General features: G+C 57.5%; 6 protein-coding genes across 6 annotated transcripts; 2 read left to right on the top strand and 4 right to left on the bottom strand.

Moving 5' to 3' along the window:
- The first annotated feature begins 4,556 nt into the window (after positions 1-4,556).
- L226DRAFT_559395 (uncharacterized protein) lies at positions 4,557-7,910 on the top strand. Its single transcript, XM_067683295.1, has 7 exons — positions 4,557-4,687; positions 4,815-4,847; positions 4,937-5,012; positions 5,433-5,512; positions 5,562-5,786; positions 5,857-6,550; positions 7,211-7,910. Exons 1-7 carry the CDS (start codon positions 4,652-4,654, stop codon positions 7,480-7,482), a joined length of 1,416 nt encoding a protein of 471 aa, XP_067536824.1. The 5' UTR covers positions 4,557-4,651; the 3' UTR covers positions 7,483-7,910.
- Positions 7,841-9,662, bottom strand: L226DRAFT_371242 (uncharacterized protein). Its single transcript, XM_067674308.1, has 7 exons — positions 9,572-9,662; positions 9,291-9,516; positions 9,098-9,219; positions 8,938-9,033; positions 8,747-8,875; positions 8,506-8,694; positions 7,841-8,442 (listed from the first exon to the last, which is right to left on the bottom strand). The coding sequence occupies exons 2-7, from the start codon at positions 9,337-9,339 to the stop codon at positions 7,951-7,953; spliced, it is 1,077 nt and encodes a 358-aa protein (XP_067536823.1). The 5' UTR covers positions 9,340-9,516; positions 9,572-9,662; the 3' UTR covers positions 7,841-7,950.
- L226DRAFT_371502 (uncharacterized protein) lies at positions 9,636-11,048 on the bottom strand. The gene is made up of 6 exons (XM_067674309.1): positions 10,928-11,048; positions 10,781-10,876; positions 10,598-10,714; positions 10,417-10,539; positions 9,907-10,353; positions 9,636-9,844 (listed from the first exon to the last, which is right to left on the bottom strand). Exons 1-5 carry the CDS (start codon positions 10,967-10,969, stop codon positions 9,994-9,996), a joined length of 738 nt encoding a protein of 245 aa, XP_067536822.1. The 5' UTR covers positions 10,970-11,048; the 3' UTR covers positions 9,636-9,844; positions 9,907-9,993.
- A 600-nt stretch (positions 11,049-11,648) lies between these two features.
- On the bottom strand, positions 11,649-14,456 carry L226DRAFT_569540 (HlyB/MsbA family ABC transporter; the record flags this gene model as incomplete). Its single annotated transcript, XM_067684324.1, has 11 exons — positions 11,649-11,757; positions 11,809-12,063; positions 12,120-12,403; positions 12,474-12,653; positions 12,708-12,789; positions 12,854-13,119; positions 13,180-13,301; positions 13,355-13,477; positions 13,535-13,988; positions 14,044-14,068; positions 14,125-14,456. The coding sequence occupies 11 exons, from the start codon at positions 14,454-14,456 to the stop codon at positions 11,649-11,651; spliced, it is 2,232 nt and encodes a 743-aa protein (XP_067536821.1).
- A 1,144-nt stretch (positions 14,457-15,600) lies between these two features.
- Positions 15,601-17,262, top strand: L226DRAFT_371147 (uncharacterized protein). The gene is made up of 4 exons (XM_067674307.1): positions 15,601-16,246; positions 16,314-16,397; positions 16,449-16,832; positions 16,896-17,262. Exons 1-4 carry the CDS (start codon positions 15,796-15,798, stop codon positions 17,174-17,176), a joined length of 1,200 nt encoding a protein of 399 aa, XP_067536820.1. The 5' UTR covers positions 15,601-15,795; the 3' UTR covers positions 17,177-17,262.
- A 683-nt stretch (positions 17,263-17,945) lies between these two features.
- L226DRAFT_569539 (uncharacterized protein) lies at positions 17,946-20,268 on the bottom strand (the record flags this gene model as incomplete). Its single annotated transcript, XM_067684323.1, has 2 exons — positions 17,946-19,695; positions 20,000-20,268. The coding sequence occupies 2 exons, from the start codon at positions 20,266-20,268 to the stop codon at positions 17,946-17,948; spliced, it is 2,019 nt and encodes a 672-aa protein (XP_067536819.1).
- Between the last annotated feature and the right edge of the window lie 4,933 nt (positions 20,269-25,201).

Here is a 25,201-nt window from a genome sequence, read left to right as displayed (position 1 = left end):
ACCGCAGCCTACCACAGCACACCGTGCAAATACGGCCACATACCACTTGCTGAGTATATAAGGTAGATCAGAGAGTGAAGCCAAAATCTGAATAAGAGACACTGGGGAATCCTTGAGCGCGAGGTCATTGGAGTATAGTATTCGGTGCCGCCTTACACGTTCGGTGTAGAATGAGAGCATGGCTTGCCATCAATTCTCTGCAAAGTAATTAGCCACATAGTTCCAACGTGTTGCCCGGCTTCGATACGTACCATGTGTACTACTGCTAACACCCATGACATCCAGATCACAGGGAATGCTCAAGGATAGAGCGGCACCTCAATGAGAGGTCGTGCACACGGCACAAGCTTGTCCATGAACGAGCACGGACTTCGACAAATACCACCGCCTGCAGCATGCGTTGATCCCGAGAAGCGACATGGCATGGTGGTCAGAACGCACCTCGCGCACACACGGCATAGCTCGAGGACGCCAAGGACGACCGTGACATAACCACATGGCCCATCCGCCCACGGTGTGCGCACGGCCTCCGCTGTGGTACAACGCCCGCTCCACCAGCCTGCACCACGGTTGACCGGTCCTGCGATCGGGTCCCCAGATCGTCGACTGTGCCCTGGCCCGTGGATCTTCGCCGCTCCCGCCAGTATGGGATGCGCAGCAGCGTGCACTCCGCGAGCACGCAAAGTGTGGGTACCCGCTCTCATCGCGCTGACAGCGTGGCTGGGTCTGCATGCGAAGCTGGGAAGAGCCCCAGAGCGAAACAAAGCGACCTGGGGGGCTGGGGGTGAGAAATGCCAATGCGGACGAGGCCCGATCGAGTGAAGGTGGACGGGACGGCGGGGGAGGTGAGTCCGGCCGGCCAATAGCGTTCCGAGGTCGCTCGACACAAGCCTCCAAGATGCTTGTGATGCGCTTGGCCGTCCTTCTATCCCTCTGTCCCTCTATCTGCGCTGCCGGTGGGCATGGGTATGTACCGGGTAGAGTTGAGGTCGGGGCTCGGCGTGCGTGTAGAGCGCACGCTCCAACCGAAGCCAAGTGCAAGGTTTCGAGGGTTCGCCGCGAGAGTCCTCAAGGAATGCCCATAAGCGGGATGCTGGAGGTGCCATGCTGCGTCTCCGGTCGGTCATGGTCATGCCTCCTATGTTCTGTTAACCTCCGCTACGAACATCGTGCCTCACTTCTTTCCTGCGACGATTCGCACTGTGCGAGTGAAGACCGACGAGGAAGGGCATATTGGCTCCCACCGTCCCATCGCGGACGATAGAGGTAGCGTTGTACGGGCGAGGTGAGGGGGGGAAATATCGGCGGCACTTCGACATCAAGTGCGCGTGGTCGTCTTCATCTTCGCCGTCGCCAAAACCCTATGCAGGAGATCCAAGGGGAGGGTGCACCACCCTCTCTGACAGAGGAAGAGTGAGGCCAGGTCGGAATCGGACCGCAAACTCAAGCTCGGCCGCCCTCGAAAATGCGCCCTGGCGGGAAACAAACCTAGAGCTTGGACATCATCGGGCCACCCCTGTCCAGTTGGCCAGTTGGCCGCTTGGGGGACTCCTCCCTCCCGCGTCATCCTCATCGCCACCGCAGTCCGTCGAGTCGTCGTCGATGACGTCCGTGGGCGAGTACACCGTCCTACGATCTGACAGAGGGAGGCACAAGGTCTGGCGGGTGTCGGCTCCCGGGGCCTGGGAACCAAGAGGAGTAGCGGTTAGTCAGGCGGTCACGGCCTCGCAGAAGGATGTGAGTGAGAGACGATCGTCGACCGCCCGGCGTGCTGGGTCGGATCGCATCTGCATCTGCGAGCAATGTGGGCTCGGGGTGAGAACGAGGATGGTCGCAGATACGTCACGAGATTGTACACCTGGACTGACACACGACGCACGCCTGTGTGCGATACGCTATCCGCTCGCTCTAACGTCCTTGGGCAGCGGATGATTGAGTTCCAGAAACAAGGCCATGCCATCCTCAGGCCTGCGGAGGGTGAGCGGACCAGCGCGCAAAAGGTACCGTCATCCACGCCAGCCAGCGTGGTCCGCACCCGCCAAGATTGTCTAGAACTCGCAGGACCTCCTCGTTCTCCACACATCGATCTTCACATACCCGAGTCCACTACAGACAAGGGATGAACTGGAAGGAGTACAGGCACTGACAGCCTCCCAGGAAGACAGCAGGTTATCGTCGATGACCCGGATTTGTGGCACGACCGTGAGTTTTCTAGTATTAAGGAGTTCAGGAAAGAACGTGTCACAAAGTGAACTGCGAACTGCGCCAGCGTCTTATCTGCAAGATGCCATCCCGATCGTGACGTGTAGGCCAACTTCTCAGCTGCGATATTCGAGCGGGTGAAGACCGGGATTGACAGTTGACAAGGCACAGTGGTGAACGCAAACTCGTCGCGAGGGAGTCGGAGGGTGGGCGGCCCAGCGCCGGTAATCGGTATGAGATACGGATGCAGTAGACACTGGCAGCAGGCGCCATCTCGGAACGTCAACGTCTATGCGATGGGCGTCCGCTAACACATCCGAGACCAGCCGCACCCTCCAAGCCCTCGCATATCCGGTGCAAGACACTACGACTGCTTGTGAGTCCGGTAGCACAGGATCCGGACTACGAGCGACTCGACGATAGACTCGGACACCCGGTCTGTAACGGCTGGCAGCGCCGTGCACATTGTCAAATCTTTCGTGGCTTCTGAGATTCTGACGCTTTGAGCTTGGCGGGGCGCTGGAGATACCAAGGCATGCATTGTATCGCCGGCGTCCGCCAACAGGTCGTTATTCATCGTGCAGGCGTGGCAGCGCAGCACACCACATGGGGAGCGCGAATGCCGTCACCGATCTGCCTCTCACATTCCCGAAATTGCGAATTGCACGAGATAGCTGACTGACGTCGGCTGCACCGTGTAGTAATGTCGAATTCCGGTCATCGACACGACCCCGAGTCAGACGACTCGCATTGAACTTTACAGCAATGTGAAGCGGAGAGAAGGGCGGGGTCGGATTTCGAATATCCTCACGGTGATCTACGGATAGCAGGAGAACTGGTGGGAAATACCAGTGGCAGTCCTAGCGTCACGGACGTTCCGGTATATGCAAGGAGATTGAGGGACCAACTCACCTTGCCATATCCACGCTGAACATATTAATGAGAAGGTATCGGGTGTGCCGGAGCGGTGATCGGCGGCCTGCAGAGGATGCGTAGAAGGTCCACGGGAGTGCTCCTGGAGATTGAAACTTCAGCGACGCGATGACATACTGCTGTTAATCACCGTTTACCGACCTTTGATGAACGTTGACCTGTGCTATCCCGAACAGCTGGGTAGTTCGCTCAACGACGTACGGGCTTCACATGGCTCAGTGCCGTCAGGAACGCGCAGGAAAGCCGAGGACGAAGAAAATCGGATCCCTGGAACAGGACGATGATAATCCGGATCAACACGTTAGTCGAAGCAACGCACCTGACACAAATCGCTGAGCTCGCGAGGCGGCCGTGTGGTTTAAAACGCGGGCCGAGGTTATCAATGCATGATGGCGGATTCGAAGAGCGCGACGCTTGACATATTTTCGTCGGGAATAAGTGGAGCTATAATTAGCACACGACAGAAATAAGCATCCAGAAATAGCACATCCGCGAATATACACGCACCAATTGGGCAGCAAGAATACGATGCTGAGATTGGGGCAATTTGCGGGCAATTGGAGGCCGCTGGGCCATGCGGGAGGCGCGAAGAGACTGCGGGAGCGAGAGTCGGTGGCAGGGCAGACACAGCGCAGGCTGGTTCGCGTCTTCTGGTGCACGCCCTGAGATTGCGATCTGTGCTGGCGGATCGCGATGCGCCGGCGCGCCCATGCCGAGAATTAGGGTTCAGCGCAGGAGGGGCCCGGGGATTGGGCGGACAGCGGGGGTCCCGGCGTGAGCTGGCTTGACAAGCATGAAACCCGCGGGAAGAGGAGGTTGCGAGAGATAGAAGGGCGACGACGTGTGCCGAGGACCACTGCACACTGGCCGAAGCTGCAGAGAGCACCATCTGCGCCCGGAGATAGGGAGCATTGGGGAGGCGGATGTGGATCTTGCCGTGCGCAGGCAATCTGGTGTGCCGCGGTGGGGGCAGCCCACGGTCGGTCACAGAGGGTGGGTGGGCTGAGCGTGCGCTGAGAAAGCCAAGTCAGCAGACGAGATCGCACGGAAGAAGCAGCGCATTCGACGAGGCACGCTGGACGGCGGTGTGAATCGCAGTGGGCCGCGGCGGCGACTGGAGAAGATTTGATGCGAGATAGCCGGGCGGGCGACTGTACGCAGCGATCTACGCGCGTGTCGGGCGACGACGGAGGCCGCAGCGAGCGCGGCTGCTGGCTGGAGGCGTCGGGGCTGGGGGCACGGGGAACGAGGCAGGGGGTGGGACGGGCTGGCGGCTGGTGCTGCGGATTGACGGCATGCGTGCGGTTGCAGTTGTGTGACTGGCAGGAGCATCGAAGGAGCAGGAGCTCCGGACACGGCGTTTGCGGTTGCTTGCCCATCCATATGTCCTCTTCGCCCGAGCGTCCTCTTGCCCTCTTCATCTTCCCCCTCCTGCCCCCTCTCAGCCCCACGCCCGCCACGCCCCCCGCTGCCCCCCGCACGCCCCGACCACCTGCCAGACGCGTCCACGCCGGAGATGGGGAGACGAAAGATTGAGATCCAGCCCATAACGGTGCGTACCGACGCCCCGCCTCGAAATAGCCCCCTGTGCCGTCTCCAAGTATACGAGCCCGCGCGGTGTCCATCTGTCTTCTTGTCCTGCAGCTGCTTATTTACGCGTCCCCGCCCGCTCATAATAGCACGAACGGAATCGTTCTGTCACCTTTTTAAAGGTCAGTGCCTATTTTTATGTCAATTCTCTTGGCATTCACTTAGCACGCGGTCGATCACCGACATCCTCTGCACCCATCCTCGTCCACAGCGCAAGAACGGCCTCTTCAAGAAAGCCTACGAGCTCGGCGTCCTCTGCTCCGTCGACGTCGCCGTCATCATCTTTGGTGAGTCCCTCGTTCCGACCATCGCGACCCCTGTCGACCGCAGCAGTGCCAGCGCCCGGCCGAGGCGGTCGCAATGCATGGTTAAACCACAAAGCGTCGAGGAACAGGCTCTATGTCTCGCTGCGGAGGATCCAGGGGCACGCTTCAACATCCCCCCGTTCGTCAACGGACAACGGACAATGCGCACAATGAACGAGTCTCCCAAGTCGTTCACCATGCCTTGTCCCTGCACTCTTCCCGCCGCGTTGTCACCGGCGTATGGAGGAGTTTGGTGACTATATGCGACGGTTTTTTGTTGCCCCCTATCTTATCGCATACGCTGGTCTGTGTTATGACGGAGTTGCGTTGCTGCGGTCTCTGCCTCTCAACGACGTTCGTCTCGCCGCGTACATCCAGGTACTGATACAACCTTGTCCCTAGAGGAACGACCAGGTCACCATGCAAAGCTCTATCAGTACTGCTCAACAGATGTCAACGGCATGGTCCAACGGCATCTTCGCGTAAGCGTGCCCTCAGTTGTCATGTAGCCTTTCTCACGCAACCCTGCAGTTCGACGGAGAGCGAGATACCAAAGGTCCCTCCGACTTCAACAACACCAGCAAAGCCGATGAGGCTGCTGATGACGATGACGACGCCGACGAGGACGACAGTTCCACCAAGCGCCGGGATAGCACCAAGTCCGTGAAGGTCAAGGCCGAAAACTCGACCAACAGCATCGTGCCCATACGCCCAGGGCCCACATCAAGCCCCAATGACGCATCCACAAGTCCTGACGTGAGTTTTGACCGCATACATCCACCCTTACGGCCTATGCTGAAGTCCTCTCGCGCCGGGATGACTCAAGCACGATTACCGGCCAAACATGCGCATGTCTCCCACAGCGAGCACGTCCTCCTCATCCCTCCCCATCTCCGGTGAGCGGCACACGTCTTCACTGACGTCAGCAACGCGCAGCGTGCCGATAAGCAGCACTGCCAAACGACCGAGACTGGGGCTCGACGACCCCTCGCACCTCGCGCAATCGTCGACGATGAACCACAACTCTAACCATGTGGGGGGCAGCGGGAGCCCGACGTTTCCGTTCCGGATCGACGTCGACCTGCCCTCATCGTACTCCTCCGTCATCCCCTCGCTGTCCCAGATGCACTCGCCGCACCCGAGCCTCAACGCGCTCTATCCTGGCGGTTCCATGCCCGGCATGATCAGCGCTCCGCCCTCGTCCTTCCTCTCCAATACACCTTTCGACATCTCACGGCCTCCGCAGCAGCAACAGCCGCCGCTGCGCGCCGTGACATACCCACATTCAACCTCATCGCACTACTCGCCCACGGGGCATCAGAACCCCCCAAGCATATTCTCGCGCGCAACGAGCGGGCAAGGGGGCGGGGGCGGCCCTGGGGGCATCTTCGCGGACCTGCTAGGTTCCGCGGGCGAGCATGGGAACGGCGCTGGCGGGCACGGCAGTCAATTCCCTGCGTTCGATTGGCCGGTACACGCGGGGACGTCGCAGCATGGAAGCCAGGGACAGCATGAGAACGGTGCGTACGCCTTCCCTCGCCTATAGTCGTATGACAGTGCTGGTTCTGGTTCCCGCGTCCACTGCCCGCCGCCACTGCGCACCTTCGGATCGGTCCTTCGATTCCCTCGAGGTGCGCGATGGTGGTGCGCTGGCCCGCGGTTGACTTTTGTTTCTCGCGGTCTCCGAATCGGGGGAATGTGGAGGAGCCTTGGCTCTTGGGTCTGCGCTCGGAGGCGTTTGTTCATGGCCCCTCTGGGTCCTTTGGGGTGGTTCTGTCCCACTTCCGACCGCGGGGGCCGTCCATCCGCGAGCGTTCGCGCAGAGCATGCGAGAATGGACGTATGGGGACAGGCTGTGACGTATGCTGCTGCTCGCGCTCCCACACACGCTCCTCGAGGGCTCTAGCTTCCTGCCGCCTTCTCTCTTCTCCCGCGTTCTTGTGCTTGTGCCGCCGTGCGCTCGAGGTCAGGGCGTTCCTGCTCCTCCGCGCTCATTTGCTCGTACCCTGTTGCGGTCGCAATCTCGCCTTCGTCTTCGTCAGCTTCACTTCCAGCAAACTTCCACTTCAGTTTACCTCCCTCTTTCTCTTGTCCTTTTGTGTCTTCGCCTTCGCTTCCAGTGCTATCAGGCTTAATTGTTGTTCCCCCACTCACACTCACCCCACCTTTCCATCTGACAGGCGCACCACAAGGCTCGACCTCTTCCTCCGCAGCCTCAACAGGAGGGCCCGACTGGTTCGACTTCCTCTCGTCGGGGCCCGGGCCTGGCGGCCTATCGCTCCCGCCGCCGGTCCCTCCGCTGAACATGTCGCGCTTCGCCATGTCGCCGTCGGGTATGGGGCGGAAACGGCTGAGGGATGAGAGCGTGGCGAGTGACTCGGGAGAGAGCGATATCAGAGAGATTCAGCGGGCGGCGAGTGTGAACGGGAGCGGTAGCGAGCGGAAGAGCTGACATCGGGCGTCCGCTGCGTTCGAGGAGGAGGATGCACTATGAGCGATGAGCGATGGAAGGTGGGGTAGGAGCTGCCGCACGTGGTCGTCGTCGGCGCGTTGGGTCGCGGGCGGACGTCCAGGGCGGGGCTTGAGGTTGAGCATGTGAGCTCGACGACGGGCGGAAGGGTGAGCGAGTGGATAAGTAGTGATATATGGCAGTCTCGACTTGTACAGCATCAGCAGGCGATACGTCGTCGGACATTGCATAGCATGTACATATGCACACGATGGACTTGGTTAGTAGTAGTATTCTAGCTTTCGGACGATACAGTGCGCACCACGGTTGTGCCGCATTGGATGATATAGGTGAACGTCAAGCCATTTGCATACAAGATACACTAGTCTCTGTCGACGTCAGGATACTCTATGTGACTATTATGCTGCGATACATCTTGCTGAGTCTCAGTCCCACAGCATTTTGGTATCATCATGCGCGCTCCATCCGCACCAAAATCTCTCGGAGGACCCGCATCTGTATCTCAGTCATCTGATCGTTGTCCCGCATCTCCCGGAGCCAATCGTCTCGCCCACGCATATGCGCCAGGACGCGGAGGTAGGACGCCTCTGCGACGCCCACCGAGGCGAGCAGCTTCGCGAGGCGCTCTGCGTCTGCTTGCGGGAGGCGGTAGGACAGCAGAGCGTAGAGGACGGTGTTGGCTGTTGCTTCTGCATTAACTCGAGGAGTGGCGTCCTGAGCCTGCGCCGGGGTAACGGGTGAGGAATGGGTGATCCTAGTCCTGGTTTTCTGAGGCTCTCGTGGACCTTCCGGGGTTCCAGCAGGCTGGCTCCGATTGCTGCTCGATGACGGAGTGGAAGATGCTGGCCTGCCGCTGGAGGAGCTAGTAGTCGAGCTGGGGACAGCTGTCGATTGCGATCCGGAGCTATACGGTGACGACGAGGAGAGAGAACTTGTGGTGCGCTGAGATGATCTGGTCAGTGCTGAAACATGCGAGAGCATGCAGCTCAAAAGTCTCTACGCTACCTCAATTTGGTGGATTCGCCGCGGTACTGTCCCGGGACCCTTGCGGCCGGAGACCTTCGGCAGTTCAAAGCGTTGCGCGGAAACTCGTACCGCCGCGCCATAGTACGGCCTCTTCTTGCTGCACGCCCGGCCTGGTACTTGGCGTCGCCCAATATTATGAAGGCGTGGCCCTTCATACTCGTAGTCTGCCTGTGGAAGCGTTTATATACATTAGGCGGCGACATGAGCATCACGCACGTACCTCATCACTCAGGCTCCTCTCTGACTGTCGCTCTCTCTGACCGCGGACTCTCAGGGATCTCTGCAGGTAGACGGTTACAGGCCACGCGTCCTCATAGTCAGCACCCAGGAATGGCAATTTCCGAACAACCTGTGATGCACCAGAACAGTGTGAGTTTCGTCATGGCGTCAGGTACGTTAGCGAAGACTCACCTCAGTCACGACATTGCGCATGACTTCGAGATCCTGCCAGCGGTATGGCACATTGTATTTGACTCCATGCTTTTTCCAGACCGATCGAATCGTTTCCTGTAGACATGATACCTCGGGTGAGCGACAGAGGGGCGATTCAAGTGAAAGACCGAGTACTGACGAGGATGTGGCAAAATCGGTCTGGGTCGTCTAAGAGTCCCATCTCGCTCTGCAAGGAGGGCGTGCCGTCTTCCGACTCATGTATTGCTCGAGGCTTCCGGGATGGAGGCGGGATACGTTTCCCTAGTGTGAAGACAGTCACATAGGCAGTGAGTATGGACAACTCGAAGTAGACGATGCGCGAGGAATCGTACCTCTACCGATCCTGCTTTCGTCCCGGATGCCTTCCATTGGAGGGACCATGGCGTGGAGAGTTAGTCAAGGAGGATCTTCAGCATAAAACGATCTGGATGCGATGACTCGGAGTAGGCGTAGATGACGTCTGCCCCAAATCTGTGATTGCCGCAGCTGTACCATGCGCGGAGCTCGCAGCGAGGAGAGGTCCCTCGTCACTGTACATCGCTGGAAGACTTAAGGCCGCTGTCAAAAGTGTCTGCTGTCAACGGACTTCGTTCAATTAGAATGGCAGTCGCACCTTCGGTTGGCAGATTGAGCACGATGCAGCCAAACCTGATTCGAACCCAGGGTGAAGGCACGAGTGTGAGGAGAAGCGAAGATTGTCGGCCGCGCGCGACACGCAGTTGAAGCTTGGCACATTCTAAATCAGCAAGACACCGCGCTCACGTGACCTGGAGACAAGTTGCGTCGTCCTTCCCTGCGGAAAGTGTCGGTAATTTGCTCTCTTTGGAGATGTGTACTCGGGCATGGCACACAACACGCCTTGGTTCCTTCAGACGAGTGTCAAGACCTGAATATGATCTATCTGCATTACTGCAATACGGCAAGGACATGAAACTGACAACGACGCACCTCCAGTCCAGGCTGAAACCTCTTCCACTGATGATTGTCGAGACCGGACCTTCTACATCTTCATCTTCTAGCTCAACCTGCCAGGTGCTAACCCATCACCTGGTTGAGCATCTCCCGTACAACAAGCATCTGTATCTCACTGAGCTCCCCCTTCGCGCGGAGGTCTTCCAGCCAGCGGTCGCGCGACGGCAAACATCCGAGAACGCGCAGGTACGCGACATTGACGATCCCATAGGAGGCGAACACGGTCGCCAGGCGTTCGGCGTCGTTCTGGGGAAGCCGGAACGACAGCAGTACGTCGAGTACAGATTGAGAACCGGAGGGCGAGGACCTCGCAGAGCGCCAGTGTGACATCGACACCGCGGTAGGACTGGCAGAGGAAGAAGCAGAGCTGCGGCTCGAGGTTGAGGCACTTGTAGTCCGCATGAAAGTCGGAGGATTGTTCTGCTGTTGAAAGACGTCTGAGTGAGCATGTCATGCGTCCTAAAAGGCATGTGGTTGGATACATACGTTGCGGGAGATCCGATTGGTCGGATCGATCGCGTGTAGGATGTTGCCAGAGGAGTTGGTTGCTGGACATGGACTCGCAGTCTCTGAGACTGTTCCTCTGGACGCAGTCTCGACCTGACGAGTCTGCATAGTCATCAGTCATGCGAGACTTGGCATGGAAAGCATACGGTGCAAAGTGTACCTCAACTTCCTTCTTGCTCTTGCTCGAATGGCCACCTTTGAGCGCCCTCTTGAGGTAGAACATGACCGGCCACCCGTTCTCGTACTGAATACGAAGGAAAGGCATCCTCTTGAGAGCCTAAACCATAAAACAGGCGCAAATACGGTTAGCAAACAGCATCGCGATAGAAAAGATCCTGCGTGCCTCTTTCTTGACCGAGCGCATCAAATCACTGTCCTGTGACCCGTATGGAACCCGAGTATCCACTCCCAGATCCCTCCAGACCTCCCGTATAACACTCTGAGATATGCAGCATCAGTGATAGTACATTGCTCGTCGCCTCGAACTTACAAGAATCGCTCGGAAATGGTCTGGCGCATACTGCAAGCCCATATCGCACTGGAGGCTGGGCTTGCCGTCTCCGGCGTCATACAGTCTCTTTGGATTGGCAGACGGGGTCTCGATATATTCCACTGGAATGTCCCGGGCGATGTACGGTCACGGCGTCGGTATCCATGTCAGCAAGAACAGCGATGGAAGCGGGGCGAAAGGGACATACCCAACTCTAGATACTCGTCGACATCCATGACAAGTACGTGTGAGCGAGAAAGTTAGCGTAGCGAGGAGAGAGCGCAGCTAAAGACACATGATGTGAACTACCCTGCACGGCCGCGGGGATCAGACTGGATACGACCCTGACTTGCAGTCTGAATTCACCATCCCCTTCACAAGCTTACTCGATGATCGACCCGCACCAGCTTCGGAGATGAGCATAATGACGGTATGTGAGCACGTCAGTTGTGGCAATCGTGTACATGAGCCCGTTGCAAGGATGGCCGTAGTGGTGTCCCGCCAATCGGATTGCGTCCCGGACTGTCCCGGCCGCGGCTGACAGAGTCTCGACCACCATGTGTCTACATTTGGTAACTCAAGCGCCCTACCACAGCTGGCACGAGCTGCATGATGTACCTACGCTGCACTAGATACATGCACCCAGTGCGGTGTACAGGGCGTATCTCGCACCTCGAGTCCGCGGGCACCTTCACGTAATCTGGCAACTCGCCATGAGTCCTCATATGAACGCTTGCGCCTGCAACTTCCATAGTCTCCCGTATTCCCCTTCTCCTTGAATCAAATCGTCATGGGTGCCGTATTCTACGATACCCGATTCGTCCATGTAGCTGTTGCCAGCGTATGAGTATCGCAGTAAGCCCATAACCGAAACCACTCACATAATTAGATCCGCATGTCTCGTCAGATTCCCGAATCGATGAGTCGAGAATATCATAGTCTTGCTGCCCTTCAGCTCGCGCAACCTGTTGAACAGGTCTGGAGGTGTCTCAATTGGATTTCTCGACATGATCGAGAGCAACGGAGAGGCCATACCGTGTTCAGCCGCAGGGTCCAGGGATGCACTGGGCTCATCAAATAATAGGAGTCCCAAGTCGCTATCTTCGCGCACAACTGTCCGCATGAACGTTCTCGCTCTGTCGCAATTCGAAAGTCTTAGCTACCAGCATCACTCATGGATGACGAGACTTACACAGCAAGACGTTGCATCTGTCCACCGCTGAGCTCGAACGTGGTCGACGTTCTGATGCCCGCCGCATCCAGTACTAAACAGTTGTCGAAGGGATTTCCCAAGCGCGTCTTGGAACCCTTAGGAGGACCGCCCCACTGATCAACCATGGGTCGTTGAAGGTATGTATCCAGTCCGTCGGGCAACGTGTCGATGAACGACTCGGCACCACTGAGGCGGGCGGCCAAGCGGACATGTTCGTCATCTCCGCACCCGGTCAAGTCTCCCAACGCGATGTTGTCACGGACCTGAGTAGAGTTGAATGAGTGGTTTTCGTTATTCTGCAGGCGACGTATGGCTCAGCCGCTCTCAACTCACCGACAGGGGAAAATGAGTGTAGTCTTGAAACAATACCGATATCGCTCGACGAAGGTCCTTCAGCTTGAGCGTCCGGATGTCATGGCCTCCGACTAGAATTTGTCCTTCCTCAGGATCATAGAGCCGTACAATCAGCTTCAGTATGGTGCTCTTTCCGGCCCCGTTGGACCCAACGATAACCTATCAAGCCGTGTGTGAGAAACGGTGTGACGACAGTTGACTGGCTATACTCACGCATAACTGTCCTGGAAGTAAAGTGAATGAGACCCCACGCAATGCATACTTCTTTGCATCTGGATACTTGAACGTCACGTCCCTGGATTTACACGCCATCAGCCTTGTCAGAGCATCGAGGAAATATTGCAGCACGAATTGCTCACCTGAACTCCACCGAGATTCCCGACCCTGTCTTGTCTGAAGGATCCACAGGGAAAGGAAGGGTCCCGTCTGGAACAATGTTCGGGATATTGCCCATCTCGTAAAGGTCGCGTAAAGCAGTGAGTTGAGAGCGTATATGCTGTGTCCGGGCGAACATCTCGAAGACCGACGATGCGAATCCTCTCGTGGCAGCTTGCACAAGGTTGAGCGACGCTAAGGACTCAGGCATGTTCTTTGGACGTTTGAGTGCAGCCACAGTGAAGGCGATCTGACACAATATGCGATCATCAGCAAGCGCAAATGCCAGCTAGATGAGACTTGTTCGAACCTGCGGGAGATGGGTGCCCATTTCGTTGAGATATCCCATCAGGCCCGAACCCATCTTATCATGCTGGATTTCTGACCAGTGCCGGTCATCATCTCCAACCTCTTCCGACGCACTGATGAACTCTTGAATCAAGATCAGATACTCAGGCAACTACGCTGAATGGGCAGTAACCTACCGGAGACCGCGTGATCCTCCATATTACCGGCAACGAACTCCTTGCGGTGCAGTGCACTCGAGACTGCTGTCTTCCAACCTTGCAATTTCAAGTAGGCCTTGTTCCTCGACGTCGACGCCCAAGCTGGAGATGCAGTATCAGCGTTTTTGAGAATTCCGAACAGACACAATCAAGACTGACCGAACGCGGAGCTCGTTGAGAACGCCCTGAACTGTAGCATGAAAGGCAAGATCTCGGACGCCAACGTCACCAGCGTCAGAAATGCTCCCCCTTGGTGCCCCTTGAGCGCGTTGAGGAGCACGAACGTCTGAGCACCCAGCTGAGCGCACCTGCTCGCGATCTCTGTCAGAGATTGGAGCATCTGCCATATCGTCGCGTGCCCATAGGATACGCTCCCGGATACGATGAGCTGTTCTTGAATCTGCGTGGAAGAGAACGTTGGGAGATCAAGGCGCGCCCATGCCCGGAAGGACTGGGTCGCGAACCAGCGCCCGATGCGGCGGTTGAGACGACGCTGGGCGCCGGTACGAACGTTGCGCAGGACCATGGATAGGATAGTGCACCCGATGCGACCTGCGCAGACATACAGAAGACGCCGGGAGTCTACGATGCCCGTCTCCAGTGCGGCCTCCATCTGGAAGTACGGGAGTAAGCGCACTCAGTCAACGCATCACACAGAAGTGACATACCATGGCAAGGAGCTGACCCTGGTACCTGTCCAAGCCGCTCAATACAACACCAATACGTCAAGCGAACGCGAAGAGACGTACCAGAGGGACAGTGCAGGGGTGAGCCCTAATGCCAGCTCTGTCGCGCTGTATATGCCAAGTTGCAGCGTACATCCGGGAATGCTCATGACGTCCTTGACCGTTCGCGTCACGTACGGTGTGCATTCGATGACCTGCGAGTACGCGCCCCTTAGTGTTTCGAAGACGGCGAAGTGTTCTCCATCCGGGTTCGTTTCTTCGTACCAATCCCAAACACCGTATCGCCTGTGCTTGACAACGCGACCAGGGTATCGCTGTTCTAGACTTTCCCGCTCATCTACTACCTTCCCAGATTGCAAGTGAGCGGGAACCTTCTCGTACTGCAGGGCTGTCATGTCGAGTTGAGGCGGAACGTTGGAGAAGGGACCTCATATATAGTGTAATCCAAGGACATCGGCACCTACACGCTGCAATTTGTTAGTACTGCGTTACACCGAAACATGTAAAGAAAACTTGAGGCTGTGCTGGAGGGCGAGCCGAGTTGACAGTCAAGCAGCCGAGACTCGAGAGGGACCCAGCTTATAACGGCGGGAGGGCGCGTTGTGCTCTACCACCACTGTCATCGTCATTCGTCTTGTCTTGGGCGCATTTTTGAATGGAAGCTATCACATGTATTCAAGGCTAACGTACGAAGAGTTTTGAGGAAGGGAGTTTGGTGCTGCCCGGCTGCACCCTTGGCCGCACCGGTTAAGTAGCTCCCATCAGCTCGGCTCGTCCTCCCGCATAGCCTCGATTCTTACGTCCCACGCGGGGGAAAAGGGACGGAGCGCAGCTCACCAAAGAGCAGTCGGTCGCGAACGTCCACCAGACGGGCATCGTCACATTGCAGCAAGACATGGGTACGAGTCTCGGTTTCCAGCGCCGGTCGACACCGGCACAAGCGACAGAGGCGGGGATAGAAGGTGATGGGCGTCGGCCAGTCAAGGAAGAACATTCAACGAGTAAATGAAGGTACTAGCACCTGGCTACGGTATGACGCGCGGTTGCAGATGTTACTCAGGGTCTACGCAGGTAAGTAGGATCCTGGGAATGGGGCTGTGCGACTTCTCGGAATGTCTTCGGGTGCTCTCCTCGCCTCTCTTTACCTTCTCACTATTGTACCAGTGTCACAGTTCGGGTACCTCTGACCAGGAAATCGTAGGTAGTACCGATTTCGGTCTTCTTATCTCCTGCTGAAGCATTCGAAACATCGCAAAATAGGACAGATATCGTCCAACCCGTCCAGTGCATATAGATATCCGAGTCGGGCTGCCCTTCAACCCTCCGGAGTCCGAGACACGCACAGGATTATTCGGGAATCGACAAGTATGATTCACTTACGTCGAAGATATCACATAGCTGATTTAGTCGTCCAGATCATGGCTCCCGACCTCCCTGGGGAAATGACGGACTCCATCATCGGCGCCGTGCCGGTGGATGACAAGAAGACGCTTTGCAGCTGCTCACTGGTTTGCCGTGCTTGGCTGCCAGCAAGTCGGCACAGGCTTTTCACCACCATCAGGATCTACCACAGACAGACCTACGATCTACTGGTCGATCGGGTGCTCCACTCAGACGACATGAGGCCATACCTGGCAACGGCGACACGCCAGATCACTCTGAGCGAGGGTTACTGCTGGGATCGTCAAGACTTTCCACGATACAGGGCTCCGAGTACCTTGTTCCACTTGTTTTATGGATGTTTCCCCCTTCTCGAGACTGCGTCTCGAGGCGAGTGCCATGACGTTTCCTTTTCATCGAATCACAGACCACTTGCTCTTCTCTCAATTCACCAATCTCAGATGCTTGCAAATCCGGTACACGTTGATTCCCGGCTCCTTCACCACCCTCCGCCGAATGATATCTGCTCTCCAGGCTCTGGAAGAGCTCGAAATCAACGACGTTTGGACGCAACGTTCCTGGCCATTGTCGCAGTGGGAGCTGGAGTCCTCTCGCCGTTGGGGTTCCAAGCTGCGGTGTTTTCGATGCATATTTTGGGACAAACCAAACCCCCGCAGCGAAGCCGCACGAGCAACATGCTGCCTAGAGGATCTCATGGGCTGGTTGTCGACAACCTCAGCCGTGAACCTTAAGAAGCTAGACCTCCAAGTAGCGAGCTTTCAAGCACCCCCCGGTCCAATTCTGGGTGAGTACTCTCCGCATGTGACGCTCCTGCCACCCATTACGATATGTTAACCCTCCCTGCACACAAGATCTAATCCATGGACCCGAGTGCATGTCGTTTCTCCAAACCGTGGGGACCTCGGTGTCCTCGCTGACACTGGAGATCGCCGGTGGTAAGTCGCACTTCACAGCCATATATCCTCTGATTCATGTGAGTTGTTCAGTGGCAAGTCCCATTCCATACTTCACCAACCTATCAGACCTTATACTCGTCACGGGACGGGATAAGAAGTTGCTGCCGATAACATGGGGTCAGGTCTGTTCGATGCTGAGCGGATTGCGATCCAGACTCCGCTACCTCCGGCTTGGCGACATCAAGTACCATGGACCCAGCATCGGCGATGTATCCCACACCGACCCCTGTTTTTGCCTCACCTCAGGCCCTGATATCGGGGAACTCGATGCGGTCCTCGCTCTGGACATCTTCAAAAACCTGACCGAGGTCGAGTTTCGTCTGGGTAGGACCTTGATTTGTCCTACTGGTATCCATGACCCCAGATGGGGAGCTCAGTATATGCAAGAGGCATCATCACTTTCGATGAGTATTGGTGAGTCTCTCGTAAAGTTGGACAATGTATGGCTGACTTAGTCGCTTCAAATGGAACCTCCAGGGATTATTGTGGTCGCCCTGCTTCTGGCTCGTCTGCATGATTTGTTTCCGAGCCTAATACTACTACGCCAGGATGGATTGACTGGCCGAAGACAGACACATGTCATATATCTTCGTACTCCAGTCCATGTTCGTCCTGCAACCATCACCGTACCATCACCGTACCACCACCGTACCACCACTGTACCATCACTGTACCACCACTGTACCATCACTGAACTTGTATTTCAGAAGTTCGGGATACGAGTCTCTAAACCTCGAGCGTCGGAAATATCGCGCTAGCCATACCTCCGCGTTCAAGCTCAAGCTTCTTCAGAGCATAGCCGAACTGTATGCTACTTACGGTATCAGCACAACGACGTCGACCATTTCCATATTTGCCGGAAGAGCAAAATTGGTCGACATGATTGACCCCATGTCGATAGACCTCCACGAAGAGGAGAAAAGGCACTCTATATGTACAAAGCGGACCCGACAAAGGGTCGAGGTCGAAATTGAGTCGAGTCTAAGGCAGCATATCCAGGCGCAGCATCAGCAATAATGGTAAGGCGACAACGCACGAGGACAATCTAGACGGGCGGTGGTGATTGGTGGCGAAAACGTCCAAGAGAGGGATCCGTACATACGAGGTGAAGCGTAATGAATATGATATGCGCGTATGGTAAGTAAAGAGAGATATGTAACAATATTGAACAACGTGTGTGCGTGCGTGCGTGCGTACGTGGGGCGTGCGATGCGATATGCGATGCTGAGGCTGGGAGTTGCGGTCGGGGCGAAGTAGGTAGAAGAGGCGCTGCGCGCAGGAGCGAGCGCGAGGCCGATGCATGTAGACGATGTATGGGCTCCAGAAGTGTATACTCATAGGGTACGATGTGGGGGATAGGGATGTGAGTGCGAGAAGCATGTGCGGTATATGCGACGTATACAGGTTAGGAGGTGTAGAATGTAATAGGATATCCGGATAAAAACAAAATACATGAACGAGTCTTAGGAGACGTCCAGGGGCGAACGCGAGCAACACTCACATGCACACACATCTAGCCTCCATTGTCTACGACGACAATCGTCTCCTGCTAAGGCTCGGCGCGATGAGCACTCCACCACTCTGTCCAGTAGAGGCGAGACGTGCCCGCGCCCGTGCGTCCCACGATACGCGCATACTCTCGAGCGTGAGTAGGGGCGAGTCATCCGGACTGACGGATGCACTGAAGACTGGAGTTTTGTCACCTGTTGACCCACGGAGGCGATCGAGCGTCCTGATAACGTTCTCGCTAGCACCCTCGGGGGCGTTGACCACAACTGCGTCCGATGTGCGTGAGCTCTCGGTTGTACGGAGAGGCTCAAGCTCGAACGGGCTGGGGGGACCGAGTGCCGGACTGGGGAGCGCCTCGAGCATCAGCTTCTGGTGAAGTTTACGGCTCATCGATAGTGGGGTGGCAGGTAGCGATGAATTGTCGGTGGGCGTACTCGCAAGCCCGGACGGAGGTTGTAGAGGCTGGACCCCGTCGCGTTCCAGAGGCACGGGGACAACAAGAGCCTCGGACTCCTTCGACGGTGCGACCGGTTCTGAAGTAGCAAGAGCATCCAACGGGAGTAAAGCCTGGGCCTGTAATTGAGGAGATGGGAAGAGCACCGAGAGTGGTGGTGTCTGGCCAGGTCTGCTCGACTGTGTCGGAGATGCGTCTGCACCGAGGACATGTGCAGGGATGGGCACAGGCATCGAGGTGTCGTTCGCGAGGATAGGAGGGAAGTAGGAACCCGTGTGTATGCGCGGGTAGTATCCTGGAGGCACGAGCTCCGTGTCCAGCTTGAGGTTGACTATGTCGCTCTGGCCGTCGTCATCGTCACACGGAGGAGACGACGGGAGAGAGCTACCCATAGAGCTGGTGCTCGGCGCGTCGCTCTCAGCATCGGTGTCAGTGTAGGTATCGGTTTCTGTCTCTGTGTCGGACTCGATACTCTGCTGGAAGGCCGGTAGGATGGGAAGTGAGAACGACGAAGGCGGTGGGGGTGTCATGGGTAACGGTGACGAAGTGTCTGAGCTGCCGCTGGTTGAAGGTGAGGAGGGCATTAGGTGTGTCTGACGATGGATGGAGGTGAGGTGGCCAGCGCCTGGGCTCTGATCAGCACGACTGACAGATGACGAGGGCGATGGCAAGGGGGCGCTGGTGGATGTTCCCACCTCACCGTCGACATCAGTTCGCTTGGACGCACTCACGTCTGGTGTCGACACGGATGGCTCGGCTTCGGACACCGCATTGACGGGGAGGAAGGTCATGTTGAACTTTCGTCTTGGAGGTGTGGGCGCGGTCGACGTCAAGGGCGGAGGCAGCGGTGGCGGATCCTGGACAGGCAACAGAGGCAGGAAGGAGAAACCTTGCTTTCTGAGCTGCAACGGGGAGGAAGGCACAGAGGGTGGAGAAACCGAGGGTGAGATGACGGGTTCCATGCGCAATTCTGGCGGGTCGCGTGACTGGATGGTGGGCCGCGTTTCCGGAGAGGCTGTAGGGGTGGGAGTCTGGGGATGGGGCTCCGGCGGGGCTGAAGAAGGAGGAGAAGGTTCGGTGGGAGATTGTGGGAGGAGTGGTAGTAGGCGAATCGGTACTGCGTCAAGGTAGGGAAGGATCTCCGGGTCGACGCCTGGGCGTTGCGGCTCGGAGCGGTTCTTCCACTTGGATGGGGTATGGGACGCCGTGGATGCGAATCTAGAGAGGGGGTAGGGAGGCTTGGAGGACGAGGGCGGCGGGGGCGGCGGGGTGTAGGGGAGGTTTATGCGAAGCTGCTTGAGCTCGAGGACGTCTCTGGGAGGCGGGTGCGATGGCGGTCAGCGGGGAGTCAGATTAGAGCGTTATATAAAGAGGCGTCCGTGGGCTGCGGGGATGTCGGCCCAAGGCAGCGGTCATCGGCCGCACATGTACAGTACTGTGGCGGGATGGGCCCCGGCCGTCATGCATGACGCTGCTGCCATAAAAGGCAACGCACGGTCTAGCGCGCCCACATGGCGTTGAGCGTCCGTGCTCATGCACACTCGACAGCGCATACAGCAGGGGACGGCGACGACGACGAGACGGACGAGGACGATGACTAGGATATTGGTGTACTCACTGATAGGTCAGCTTCGGAGTCACGGCAGCGGGCGTCCGATCCCACTCGTCCGCAAAAAACACCTCCTCCAGCGAGTCGTCCGAACAAAACGAAACCGTCTTTCGGCAGCAGCTGCCTGCAGACCCACTGTCGCTGGCCATCGAGGGCGACGTCCGCCCGGAGTGGCATGGGCTGGACGCCGCGCTGAGGTCGGGGGTGATCGGCGGGGATATCTTGAGGCAGCTCTTGAGACGTGCTCGTGTGCGCATCTTGACAGGCTCGTCCAACATGTTGGGGTGCTTGTGTGCGTCTCCAGAGCGAGAATGTGCGGGTGTGGGCCTCGAGAGGCAGACGAGAGGGTGCGGAGGAGAAAGAGGGCGCGGCGAGGCGGTCGTTGTTATGAGCGGTGCATCGAGGACGCGAGGAGGACGAGCTCGCCTCCTCGATTGGACACAGACCGCGGGCGATCGACAGCCCTGCCTGGAAAAATGCCCTTTCCGCAACGTGACTCGGGTGCGAACGGAACGGCTCTCCACCCCGCCCTCCCGTCTTCCTTCCGGCTCCCATCCGATTGGCTCCCGCCGCCCTATAACGAGGCTGCTCTGCGACTCCGAGCTCCCTCTGCCGCTGCGTCTGCCTAGCGCAATGGTTATGCGCGTGGATCAGCTGACCATCGTCCAAGTTCACCTGCCCCCGCATTCTCTGATATGTTAGATGCGCGTCTTGTGTGCCCTGCTCGCGGTCCTGTGACCGAACGAGCACCGACAGCGTCCCATCGGCACCACCAGATGCTCCGTCCGATGAACTACGAACACCGTTCATATACCCGATATCTGTCAGACGAACTTGGTCTTCCAACTCCCATGTTGCCTCACACGCGACCTGCACTGCAGTCGTCAATAATACGAGCACAGTACGTACTCATCAATCTTAGCCACCTCCCTGGATTCTCCGCATCCGCTCGCTCATCTTGACTTCAGGTACAGAGATGTCGCATGAGCTCGCTAGAACACTGAGTCCATGCTAGTGGATGCTGCATGACCTCTGTAGCCGCGTACCTGTCTATAGTGGTCACGACGCCTCCGTCGCGCTTACGTTCACTTCTACAGTCTCGCGTCCACCACTGTGCCACGCAACGTTGCCTGGGCCTGTCAAACACATTGCACCTGTGCCGTGGAGTACTTAAGGCTCGCAGTGTTAGGCACCAAACGCGGCTGGGTTGTGCGACACAGTTGCAGGACTCAGTCCGATCTCGTAACTTAAACCTAACGCCTTCACTCCCTCCGCATGCCAAGCCGGCTGAACGCTTGCGCGATATATACACAATCGATGGTCGATCCCAGCTATAGACCTCCGTAAGTCCCAGACAAACCCCCTCAGGTCTCATGGCCTGGGTCGCACCAAGTGGCGTTCCAGCGGAACGCGCGTACGGCGGATAGTCTCAGTCCGAACCCCTCATAACTGTGTTGTGGCCGGAGCGCTCGACCATTATGCGCACACTGCGTTGCACAAGATTACCCTCCAATATGCCACAGAGAGAGCGCGCTAGCGCGGCGAACCTGCAGCTCGTCGAGCTGCTCCTGACTCCAAGAATTGGTCTCGGACATGCTGGCGGCGGAGGTGCGTTCCTATCCCTCTTGTCCGACTCATCGCCATTTGACCCGAAGCCTCTCACAGTGCGCTGCATTTACTCGGGTTCGTGTGCCGTAGTGCAGGAGGAGGCCTGCTCCAGCCGAACGTCTCCTGCGCCCATCCGCACGGCACATCTCTGTGCTGTACCAGGATCGGCACAAGTTCGCATGCCGCACATGTACTTACAGTCTGAGCTGCGCATCGGTCCGAGGTTGCAAGGATACAAGTGCTCCCCTCTCCGGCCTTCTCGTCCGCCGTCGCCTCCTTGCATTGGCCGCACAATATGTTGAGAATTTTTTCTTTCCAGTATGGACGACATACCGCCGCGAGCTGCGGCTGCGGCTTCGCCCTCGAAGCTAACCTCCATAATCTGCTGCGGCTCTTCGACAGTTCGACTCACCGCAGCAAACGCTGGAAGTTCGCGAATCCTACTTCATAACGCGCCCAGCATCGCGTCAAGTGTAGTGTAGAGGTTTCTGAGACTGCACAGTCTCTGCCCTTTCAGGACAGCACGACGCCTTCGAGAAGCCATGTGGAACGGCCTAGCCACAATGACACTGGTACTCTTCCCGACATTGCTTCCTGGCACACCCTGAAGAGGAAACATCGCTACCATCCATCTCCGACAAGCCACCGTGCGCACCCGCTCGGACTCGGATATGTGCGCCGCTATTAGTTCCGAGCTGTAGCCTGTCTATTCCCGCTCTCGATGGTATCCAGCCGCACGGCCTACGACGCCCTCTTGGACATCGAGCGCCGTGCGTCCAACATCGACGTCTCTGTCCGCCGCCTTCGAATTGGTTCGGCATGGATGAGCATTGGGCATTGGGCGTGCCGCGGCGCAGCCGGGGCTGCTGCGCGCATCTGGCGGTGCGTGTCCTTGACATACAAGCTTCCGTGGAAGGTGACGCGGACGTACTGCCGTGTTCTACTCCGCCAGAGCACTGTCTGGATATATACTAGATCTACAGACATCATCAGCTTGTCGGGCCGTGCGATTGTGATATATTGATAGACCTGTCGAACGCAAGCTTGGACTCGAGTTCGTGCAATCGCGACAGCTCGCGAACCCCCATGTGTCGTCCAATCGTCCAAGCTTTGGCACTGGGCAGCGAGCATCCCGGGCATCGTACTCACTCCGGCCTACTGGCATACCGTGACACAAGCCAGGAATACGCTTCTGTCAAGAGTCAAGCTTCAAGACCGCACCCGCCCCGCGCTCGCGGCCGGCCGTCGACGAGGCACCACTCTTCCGCCGGAGATATCCCTGACAGTCAGAAGTCGCATGGCACGCACACGCATACGCAGTGCAAGTCGCCGAGGGTCCAAGAATAAGTTCGCAGAACACATCTATAACGGCCTACTCAGAATTCTTCACACGAACGAACGTGCCAGCCATTGCCAGTCCGGGAGATCACACACGCAGTGTCCTTCTGGTTCCGCGTTCGCGTTCGCGTCTTCGTCCGACCTCGGAGAAGCGCAGCCTAGCGTTCGCCTTCTCGAACTCGAAGGGCCTCAGTACTCAGTAGCAAGGCCCGTGACCGCGGCGAAGCGCGAAGGTCAATACGCCGTGCGCGCGATCGCGATGGCGCGCCCACGGGACTGGTGTATGGATACACGCAACTGCGCTCCGGACGCGGGTGCCTTCCAAGCTTGTGCCTCTCCCCTGGCAGTGGCCCCTCTGGCCTCTGGAAGTCCTGGCCGGCTTGTCCCTCGATTCAGACTTCTCCCTGCCGCCGCTGCAACGGGATGTGATCCCGCGGTTGCCACGCCCTCCTCTCGAGATCGCACGCAGGTCCGGTCGTAGGAATGCAGCAGGACTCGAGTCTCGGGGTCATGTATCGGCGGGACAATCACCGGGTGCGGAGGGATCCCGCGCGCGGGGCGCTATCCATTGCCAACCGGCGAAACAAGCATCTCGTCTTCCGTTCTCGCCTGCAGGGTCTCGCGGTCGCGATATGGATTATGATATGCTGAAGTTGCGCAACTACTTACCGCGTTGGAGCTGGGCTTTTGGACGTCTGCAGTATATGCGCAGGCTGTGCGGACGGGCTGATGCTCTCCGGTCAGTGATTGGGAGTGACTATCCGACCGGTCACCGAGTCGCCATCGGCTTGGATTTCTGCATGATTGTTGGCTCAAGCCCCAGATTCAGGTCATCGTGTACTACTGCATCACTGACACGATCCACCAGCCGCGCGATGCATTTCTATCGTGGCTGTGATCGTGAGTGCCAACATCCAGACTCTGATTTAGTATACGCCGCCGGTGAGTACTTGGGATGCCTATCGCTTCTGCAGTGGTTCACCAGTTTCACTGGTTAGTCCTATTACTAGTTACAGCTGCAGGAGTAGCCGCCTAGGTACCTGCTGCGATATCTGGGGGCTGTGCGGAGGAAGTATGTATATACCTGCTGATGCGCATTGCGGTGACGGTCAAAGTTAGGACGTGCATCGGACGTGCTCGTGTGCGCCCATCGACATCATTCCTTCCGGACCCCGGTCTCGGAGTCGGTCTCGGAGCCTGGGGTGGGAGCCACGCGAAAGGGAAATAGTGCCGTCACGAGCTCGAGACAGAAGTTTCAGCGCGGTGGTGTATGCGGGTTTAAGGTTACGACGCGCCCCTGGCCAGCTGCGCCTGTGGCAGGAGAGAGTTCGTAGTATTCGGGTGCACTTGTGGATCCACATCCTCGCAGTGGACGGAACGCGGATATGTACTCGGGAATTTCCATTGGAGTTTTGGCACAGGGATCCACTTGGCTTCCCTTTGACCGGAGTGGACCACACCAAATGCATGCATGCTGTACGCGGACTCACCCAGTCACCAACAGTCACTAGTCATCCGTAGTCTCTTCGGGACACGCATACCCAGCTGCAGTGCCCACCGCCAGCGGCCAACCTAGGCAATCCTTGTACTTTCGCCGCCCCCATTGACAATGACAAGCTGTTGTGGCTGATACGCGTCCAGGGCTCCATGCATGCACAGGAACAAGTACTCGCGGATCCTCGCCCTGGAGTCGTCTGTGATCATTGACATGAACCTCCGTCACGCCTCCGACGACTCGGATGGAGGCCGGGTGAACTTGAAGTGGTTGAGCAGGCAAGGAAGCGTGCACCGCCTCCGCGCGCGGACGTCCTTGTATTTCGGGCGCTGGCGCGACCGGTCGTGTGCGGGTATCCCAGTGGCACTCGCTGTGTGTCTCGCGCTCCGTGGACATCATGCATCATGCATCATGCAAGGCAATATCGCGGGCGACGCGTCGACTGGTAGAGAAGTTCTGTTCGAGAATCGTTTACCCATGGGGCTCCAGCTGCTTCGGGCTTCCGTGCTCAGTGTCAGCTACTGAGGCATCATGATTTATGTTAGCGTGCATGCTTGGTATCCGGATGCGCGCGTGCCAGATCCAGAGCAAAAAATTGGCTGAACCTTGTACAGGCCTTGTATTCCGCGTAGGGGCGTATCCAGAACTCTGCCCACATTGGCATCAATATGGGCACGTCAGGAGCCGGACGTGAGCTTGACGAACACATGATGGCACACCGAGGGAGAGTAAGGTTCAACCGAGTCTTGTTGTTGCAGTAGGCACTACAC

The sequence above is a fragment of the Lentinus tigrinus genome, assembly GCF_003813185.1.
Source record: "Lentinus tigrinus ALCF2SS1-7 unplaced genomic scaffold L226scaffold_8, whole genome shotgun sequence".
Classification (NCBI taxonomy): Eukaryota; Fungi; Basidiomycota; class Agaricomycetes; order Polyporales; family Polyporaceae; genus Lentinus; species Lentinus tigrinus.
Note: the sequence above shows the minus strand (reverse complement) of the source record. Positions and strands in the feature narration are given on the sequence as shown.